The sequence below is a fragment of the Babylonia areolata genome, chromosome 19 (assembly GCF_041734735.1).
Source record: "Babylonia areolata isolate BAREFJ2019XMU chromosome 19, ASM4173473v1, whole genome shotgun sequence".
NCBI lineage: Eukaryota > Metazoa > Mollusca > Gastropoda > Neogastropoda > Buccinidae > Babylonia > Babylonia areolata.
The window spans coordinates 3,513,003-3,522,212 of record NC_134894.1 but is presented as its reverse complement, the minus strand read 5'-3'; the positions used below and the strand labels follow the sequence as shown (position 1 = coordinate 3,522,212).

General features: G+C 46.8%; 1 protein-coding gene across 2 annotated transcripts; it reads right to left on the bottom strand.

Moving 5' to 3' along the window:
- Positions 1-558: 558 nt before the first annotated feature.
- Positions 559-7,790, bottom strand: LOC143293387 (uncharacterized). Of its 2 annotated transcripts, XM_076604205.1 has the most exons (6): positions 7,133-7,790; positions 6,378-6,945; positions 6,007-6,231; positions 5,637-5,846; positions 5,196-5,429; positions 4,746-4,810 (listed from the first exon to the last, which is right to left on the bottom strand). In XM_076604205.1, exons 1-5 carry the CDS (start codon positions 7,148-7,150, stop codon positions 5,314-5,316), a joined length of 1,137 nt encoding a protein of 378 aa, XP_076460320.1. In that variant the 5' UTR covers positions 7,151-7,790; the 3' UTR covers positions 4,746-4,810; positions 5,196-5,313. The 2 variants fall into 2 exon arrangements, with proteins under 2 accessions (XP_076460318.1, XP_076460320.1); XM_076604203.1 differs by lacking the exons at positions 5,637-5,846; positions 6,007-6,231; positions 6,378-6,945; positions 7,133-7,790 and adding exons at positions 559-3,195; positions 3,876-4,124; positions 4,357-4,604 and having other exon boundaries at positions 5,196-5,364.
- Between the last annotated feature and the right edge of the window lie 1,420 nt (positions 7,791-9,210).

The following is a 9,210-nucleotide window of genomic DNA, read 5'->3' as shown; positions in this document are numbered from 1 at the left end:
GAGTTACATCACGTACGTGAATAATTAACAGCCCCAGGTGGCTGTGGCTGTCAATCACAAGATAAAGACCAATCGGATTAAATGTAAGTCATTTTGCAGAATTATTAGCATGAACTATCCAATCGGAACTCACAAAATAAGCAGGTGTTGTGAGAGTGTGAATAATAATGAGGCAAAAGTGGCTGTCAGTCAAGATACAATGCCCATCAGTACTCAGTGTGCAGGATGACTGGTTCACTGCCATGCATTACATAGTGTATTGGCGAGGTGGTAAGAAGGAGAGGCATCATGTGTGTGTTTCTTTATTGATTTCTTTTGCTTCATATATAGTTCTCTCTCTCTCCCTCCCTGTCTCTCTCTGTCTCACACACACACACACACACACACAGAGAAAACCAAACACAATTGTGGAGAAACATTCAACAAATGAAAGCACACACATACTGTTGTTCACTGTGGCTTTATTGTGCACCATTCATGTATAAAAATCTGGACACCCCCTGCACCCCCCCCCCCCCCTCCCGACCCCCCACCTCTGAAAAAAAAAACCCCAAAAAAACTGCAGAAATAATTTTACACACAAAAAATAGAGAAAGAAAGGAGGGAAAAAATTAGAAACAGTGAAAAGAACAAATACAACACACACAAAAAGGCGAATACAAGCACATAAATCAGAAGAAGAAAAAAGAGAAGAGACATATTAAAAATTTCACTGGGTGAAAAAAAAAAATCACACCTGCTCAAAGGAAAACAAAAGTGATCACCATCTGTTCAGTTATGGACTACCACATAAAATAAATATAATTTATAACATAAAAATAAACTTGCAATGCTGATCAGTATAGTGCATTCCTGCCAAGATTTGCACTTGGATCTCTGACTGAAAAACAGTCAGTGTGTTGCTGTTACACCACAAGAATTGGAGCACTCTCTGGTCAGCACTCAGTGTCTTTTCAGTGTTCACATATTGACAAGCGGTATACAATGTTTACACTCTCTGGTCAGCACTCAGTGTCTTTCAGTGTTCACATATTGACAAGCGGTATACAATGTTTACAAGGGTTTGGCGTTTTGGATATCACTCACTGTCTTTTCAGTGTCTTGAGTTCACTTGTTGACAGGCAACAAGTAAGTGCTTTGGTTTTGTTTGTACATATCACTCACTGTCTTTTCAGTCCCAATGTCAGTTATTGACAAGCAACATATAATGAGTATTGTTGTGTTTTGTGGATATCACTCACTCTTTTTCAGTCTCCAATGTCATCCCTGCTGGAGTCTGCACTAGTTGGGTCATGGTTAAGTATGTGTAATTAAATGTCACTTTTTGATGAGCAACCGGGTTTTTGTTTTGTGGAACACCAAACACAAAAATATTAGTATTATGATTATCAAAAAAAAAAAGAAGTAATTTAAAAAAAAAAAAATTTAAATAATAAAATTAAAAAAAAAAAAGAGAGAGAGAAAAAAACACACCTAAAAACGGCATTAGAAATCAGTATGTTGGCAGGTTGGAAACCTTGTAGAGGTGAGTTCACAAGAGCATAATAGTCAGGGGCAAAAACACTTCTGAAGACTCTGTTTCACCTTCACTTTTTCAAGGAATTGAACAGTTTACTCGTTGATCATCATTTTGTTTATGTTGTCAGTTCAGTATCAGCATTAGTTGGTTTCATTTTGTTTCACTTTTTTGACAGACTTCGGCCAGGAAATGTCACTCTGTAGTTGGCTGAGCTGAAAGCGCAAGTGGAAGGTGGCAGTGGCAGGATCAGTGGGTGGTAGTGACAGGATCAGTGGGTGGTAGTGACAGGATCAGTGCTGGTGGTAGCGACAGGATCAGTGCTGGTGGTAGTGACAGGATCAGTGCTGGTGGTAGTGACAGGATCAGTGCTGGTGGTAGTGACAGGATCAGTGCTGGTGGTAGTGACGTGCTGGTGGTAGCGACAGGATCAGTGCTGGTGGCAGTGGCAGGATCAGTGCTGGTGGCAGTGACAGGATCAGTGCTGGTGGTAGTGACAGGATCAGTGCTGGTGGTAGCGACAGGATCAGTGCTGGTGGTAGCGACAGGATCAGTGCTGGTGGTAGTGACAGGATCAGTGCTGGTGGTAGGATCAGTGCTGGTGGTAGTGACAGGATCAGTGCTGGTGGTAGGATCAGTGCTGGTGGTAGTGACAGGATCAGTGCTGGTGGTAGCGACAGGATCAGTGCTGGTGGTAGTGGCAGGATCAGTGGGTGGTAGTGACAGGATCAGTGCTGGTGGTAGTGACAGGATCAGTGCTGGTGGTAGCGACAGGATCAGTGCTGGTGGTAGTGGCAGGATCAGTGCTGGTGGTAGTGGCAGGATCAGTGGGTGGTAGTGACATGATCAGTGCTGGTGGTAGCGACAGGATCAGTGCTGGTGGTAGTGGCAGGATCAGTGGGTGGTAGTGACAGGATCAGTGCTGGTGGTAGTGACAGGATCAGTGCTGGTGGTAGTGGCAGGATCAGTGGGTGGTAGTGACAGGATCAGTGCTGGTGGTAGCGACAGGATCAGTGCTGGTGGTAGTGACTGGATCAGTGCTGGTGGCTGTGGCAGAAGGCTGTGTCCTCTTCCTTGCAGCAAGGGAGGCTTTCCTTTGCGCTTTCCATTGCTCAACAGGAATAACATCCACTTCGCGGCACCACCAAGCACCAGACACCTGCGTGTGAGCCAGTTCCTCAGCCACTTCTTTCAACCGGGGCTTTTTACACTTCCCACAAGTGTACATGGGTGTGTGCCGCTTGTTTATTCGCACGTTCTCCCCAGCTTCTTGTCTTGCCTGCTGCTTCTTCCTATACCAGTTGGTGGTTTTTGGAACAGGCTGGGAAGGGACAGCAGTGACAGGCTGGAAAATGGTAGGGACACCTGCAGTGTCAGTCTGCACCCCACTCAGCACCAGGAAAGCCTGTGGCTGAGCAGTGCCGGCTCCAGTGTCTGGCAGCTGCATAAATGTGACTGGAATGGGGACCGGCGCTGCTCTCTGTCGCACAGTTGGCGCGGACCCTGCAGTGCTCTCTGGCAGGTGGTAGGTGTGGCGATCCTCCTCACCACCCACATCCAGGGTGGAAGCCAGTGGAAGTGCTGGGGGCAAAGGCTCGTTGGCTGTCAGGGCAGGAGGCTGGTATGGCAGACCGTGCTGTAGGACCTGCTTTTCCTGTTCTTTCGCCTGCTTGTTAACCCTGTCAAAACAGAAACCTGATTACTTAACAGGGCTTCTGGAATGTTAAAAGTCTTAGGTTCACTCCAGCCACATACCCTGTCCCATCCCCTCCCTGATTTTTTTTTTTTTTTTTCAGCTAAGAGGAAACAGTCAACAATGCAATGATGACAGTGGTGACTGCTGTTAACGATTATATTCAATTACAGATCTCCAATTTCTTACTTATTTTGAAGTACACAATATTCTCATAGGTGAAAATGCTTGCAATTTAAAAAAAAAAAAAAAAAAAAAAAAAAAGCAGCCTGTAGCCAATGTGTGTCATATCTGTCTTCTTTGTTCTTTACAAAAAATACATAAATATGTTATGTGATGAATTGTATCTGTAACACTGGTATGTATATGCACAGTAATAAAAAAAATAAAACAAGGAATAAAAACATTTGCAAAGGAAGAAATGTGGGGGTGCCAGGGAGTCTTACTTTCATTCTAAGTGGCCCTAAACTACTGCCAGAGGGTTATTATAAAGCTGCACATGTGGTCAAGAAGTGATTAAGGGAAATAACTCTTCTTCAGTGCAGTCAATCCTAACGTCAGGCTGCTCTGATAGGGGATTTTCACTGTATTGCTACTTGTTATGTGTGTGTTCTTGTAGGTACTGGCAAGCTTATACCAGTCTAAACTTGTACACTGTTCACTTACCAATCCCTGACAGTGGCCTGGTTGATGTCTGGCAGCTGCAAACATGTGTTGTCCATCACCAGTGGGTTATTGAGCACAAGGTTGCGGATACGGGCGTAGTCTTTTAGAATGAACGCCCAACGCTCAGTCCGCTTGCCCTCCACCGTCACTGGTGATGGATGCAGCAGGCACAGCTCCCTGACCAGGCTTTCCAGCAGACGGTTGCTGTCCACTCTTGCAGCTGGACCCTGGTTGGAGCTGAGGTGGCACCTGGAAATATGGATGTACTAGTATGTCAGTGAACAAAATAGGTGGCATAAATCTTTCTGTCAACATTTCAATAATTTTTTTGACATAAATATAGCTGACTACTTCCTGTGAGCGTACAGTGGGTTGCGTAGACAAGGAAGAATGTTCCATTTTCACCATCATTGTTTTTTGTGTGTTGTTTTCTGAAAGGGACCAACATGAAATCAAAACTGTCAGCATAGCTGAAGCTTACCTCCTTGTAGCAACCAGTCCAGGAGAAACAGTCTGGCCCTTGGCTTTGAAGCGTCCCCGGATCTTCGCCTGGTACCTCTCCAACATCTGCAGAGGCCGCTTATCATAATCATTCAGGCCACTGTAGGCCTGAACAATTTCCTGTGCTGCAGTGTTGGAAATGGCGGTCTTGGTCCGTAGAGGCAGCAGCAGCTGAACCAAGGTTTGCACCTGGCCATATCCGGGAACACCATCAGGGCCAACAGTCTCCTGTAGTGAACACAAACACTCTCACTTCATCAACTGATATTTTCGGATGTCCACAAAAAACAACTTAAAAAACACAACAACCCCAAAACTTAGTGGTACAAAAATGTTTCCAACAATAAGAAGAGAAAATCACAAACACACCTCTGTATCACCTGCCACTGAAGAAACGTCTGGGTCTGTCTGGCTGACAACCGGACGTTCATAGACTGAAAAAGAAAAAGGAGGAAACAAACGTCAACAGAGCCTGGGCCTTTTTTGGCTCTAATTCCATACTTAATGTGTCATCACCATAACCTTCTGGCTTGGATAAATGTAATAAATCTCCGAATGACTGCAATATTCCACATGCAATAATGGCGTAATAGAGGTAATATGGTGGAGACTAGGAGCAGGAAAAAAAACGACACAAACACAAAAACAACAAAATTAACATCAAGTAAATTATTATGCATACAGTTTGTAACTCATCAAAAAATTTCTAACGGAAATAAAGACGAAATAATATCAGAATATCAATGTGGAGAAAAAAAGATCCAGGTGCACATGCTTATTCGCTCTCTTTTCAAAAATGTTTCAGTACATGTTACTTACCGCTTGTTGACGGCCGATTCTGCTCCATCAGGGTTCTTGCAGGACAGTCTTCCTCCGACACTGGGAAGATGGTGTCATCCACCTCCTGACTGGTGTCCACGAACCCCTCATTGGGCACCTACTCTCCCTCCATCTCAGCCGTTAGGTCCATGTCCTGACGGAGGACAGGGTCCAGCTTGTCCAGTATGGACTCGGCATTCTGGCTGAGGAGGTACTCGTACCCCATCTTCTCCCCTGTTGAGAGGAAATAAAAACAAAGGTGAAAAGTACATATGGCATAAATTTTCCTGATAAACTGAATTCACTTGCTTGAATTAACTATAAAAACATAAATTACACATAAAACATTTTACAAATAAATTTGTTTAAAAAAACTTGTACTCATATCAACTAGTGCAAAGGATGGGTGATAAGTCATTAGTTTTTATTTCAACCACTGACCAGTGTAAGCACGAGGTGCCTTGAACAAAGGCAGCATATTTTTTCCAAGGACGTCAGTGGACAGCTTGCTGATGACCTGCTTCAGTTTTCCACTGTATGTCCTTGGCTGTCCTCTGCCACCCTCCAGCGCTGCTGATGCCCTGTCCTGGTTCCAGCGTGCAAGACCCTCCACAAGATAGGCCTGGTAGTGGACATCATTTGTACTGTCACCTGAGCAGAAATTGTAGGTTTTTTTTCATTTTTAAGTAAACGATGTACGGAACTGTAGAACAAAGAAAAAAAACGATCATGCTTCCAGGTATGCACAACAGAATTTACATGTGCTCCGAAAATGTATACACATTGACGCATCTGGTGGGGAAGTCAGTACCTGGGATGAACCGGTTCATGTGCAGGTGAAAATTTTCCAGAGAAGTTGATCCCCTGGCACACCGGTAAGTCGGCAGGCAGATGCCCCCCTTTGTCACCGTGCCTGTCTGGGTGTACAGGCTGATGCCGGGAGGGTCCTGGATGCAGGGCAGGTGGCGTTCCTGCTCTTTCCATGTCTGCCAGGCCCGTTCGTTGTTCAGCAGGGGAACACCAAGGGTGTCCTTGCCTGCAAAATGATCATCATATTTTTAACCTTGGCACAATTAGAAATAAAATATAACCACACTCACAGAACAAAACACAAATATGCAACAAACACTGGAACAGAAAACATACTCAGTCACCTGTAACAGTAAAAGCGTCGGCCCTCACCTTGTTCAGAGGTGTACACCTCCAGCAGCTCCCTGACCAAGCGCTTGGTTTCCTCCACCCCTCTGGTGATCCGCTTGCAGTGCAGAGCCAGGTCCCTGCGCATGATCCTTTTCAGGACGTCTGCGTCAGAGGGATGGAGGAAGCCCTCCTCCTGCAGCTGTGCTCGCCTGGCCTCCAGCAGCTTGCTGAAGTCGCCCTCGTCCCAGGCAAAAATTGCCCTGGACAGGCGACTCATGAAGCCTGCATACAGAGGATGGACCTCTGTTATGACTGCTGTGGCTATCCGCCTCATGAAGTGCCAGATGTCGAGGCGGATAGCAGTGCTGGTCCAGTGGGGCTGCAGCATCAAATGAATTTTGCGGGAACAGCAGTCACGGTCCACGTAGAACAGCTGTGGTGGAGGGACGCCTGCTGTGTCATAGCGAAGCTGAAGGCCAAGCAGCATGTCACTGATGCCCCCACCTTCGTTGGTCGTCAGCACACTTATGAGCACCTGGCCGTGCTCATTGCCAACGTTTGTGGCCCATGAAGCTGTTCCCGCACTGTAGCCACGCAGTTTTTTGGTGATCTACACAGAAGAAACCACATAAAAGATATAAAAAGAAAATGAAGACTGTAACTCACTTTCATGATGCATTACAAACAGCCATCAACCTTGGAAATGTAATGTTACTTTGTACATCGCTTTCAGAAAACAAGCTATAGTGTGTGTAATTAAACATGTACATCATATTCACACAGAAACGTATGCTCACTTTTTTGGTCGAGTCCATCTTGAGCCAACACCGATGGGAAGAAAGTCAGGGAAACGCTGGCTGACTTCCTCGGGAGTCCTGCAGGAATTGTCCCATGGCAGTGGGACAAGGCCAGTGTCCACCAACCACCCGGTGCTGCCAACCCCAACCACAACCCTGCTGCTGCTGCTTCACCCCAAGCTGAGTCTGCACCGCCGTCTCCAGCTCCCTCCTCTCCACAGTGATATGGCCATGAGTACAACTTCAGATCATTGGCCCTATTCAGGGCCTAAAAAAATTTCAAAGAGATTTATTTCCTGGGTTGTTGCATTAATCCACTTTATCCAAATGACATATTGATAGAGTGAGAGAGAGAGAGTCCAATAGTCAGACACACAAACAGACACGCAGACAGACATACACATAAACATACACCGAGAAAGATGGGGATACAGACACAAACGGACGCACACACAGAAGGGGGTCAGACAGACATACACACAGAAAGACAGCGTTGTGTTATATGACTGGTATAACCAAATGTATATACAAGGGCACAAACTGTGGCCAAAAATTAAATACCGGTTGTTTCTCACTAATAAGTTTATCTTGAGGTATTGAAATGTATTTTTTTCTGTCTCTGTGTTTGTGATATCTCTTGTGGCTATCCAAACACACACACACACACAAAACACATAAAATAAACACCTTTTCCTGGAATTTCAACCCCCCATCTTCACCACCCCTCCCCCATAAAAAAAAACATAGGTCAATTGTATCATTTTTTTTTTAATTCTGTTTCATTTTATTCCAATAAACAAACAGACAACAAACATGAAGTGTGGATATTTTTAGGATTGACCTTCTGGGTCTGGGGATGAGACCAGTGTTAGGTTGTGTACATGTGTGGGGTAGGGCAATGCAACCAAGCTAAGTCTCTTGGGAACAATTGTGGCCCTTAAAAGGCCGATGCACCTAGGAATGCGTCTACAGGTCCAAGAAGTCGATGCCCACATCCTGTACTGTCAGCGGAAACATGTTGGAAGGTGTGGGCTGCCTTGGGACCTTAATCGGTGTGGCGGACTTCCTGGGTGACAACCGTCGTCGTCGTGCTGCAGTCATCAACTGACTGTCCAGACTCCCTGCCATTAACGCCTCCAGACTCTCAGGTGGTGCTGGCATCGTCGATGGCCCTTGCTGGTCCATGGCTGGAGGAGGAGCTGTCGAGTAGGCACTAAGTCCACCTCTGGATCCACCAGCAGCGGGTTGGAACCACGTTGCAGGCGATGGGTCTGCACGGACGGTGGTGGCAATGGGGTCAGGCTTCCGGCCATTCCTCCTCACATGTTTCACCACCACATTCCACACCACCTCCTGCAGGTCCATCATCTGGGCTGGGGTGAAGTGGTCAACCTGCCAGTGCAGAGTGGTCCAGAACTGCAACTCCGGTTTGGCCAAGTGCTGCATCATGGAGTCCAGCTGGGAGCACAAGTGGCCACAACAGGTCACGGCTGCTGAGTCCCCACTGGCCTTCGTTGTTGAAGGGCCCACACGGCAACGTCTGGAAGCGGAGACTGGAGTGGAGGCTGAGGGGCGTGCACCGTGGATGCCAGCGTGTCCAGGCACCATCCAACTTGGAGCAGACTGGTCATGGTCGAATTCAGCCTCAGACTCAGTGAGTTCCACAGGCTCAGCAGTTGGCTTCCTCTTCTTGGGGCCCAGGGTGTCAGATGAAATCTGACTGATGTAGGGCACCACGAACTGCATGTGCGTCCACACATACTCCTGGGCCCGCGGAAGATGAACATCTGCTGATCCACTCTTCGTCTTGGCCTTCTTCACCCGTCCCAGCAGGGCCCGCATGCAACGGTACCAACTCATGAGGACTGCGACGGGCACTCCCAACTGGTCAGCGAACTCCTTCCATTCCCTGTTCCTCTTGGCTGCATCTTGTAGGGCCTCTCCCGCAAAAAATCTATGGCTTCCTGCTTCTGGTCCTCAGTCAGGTGTTCCTCCACTGCCTTCTTGCCTCTCTTGCCCTTCCCCTTGCCTTTGCCCTTGCCAGCACCGGCGGTAGTCTCACAGGCAGGTGGGGTGGA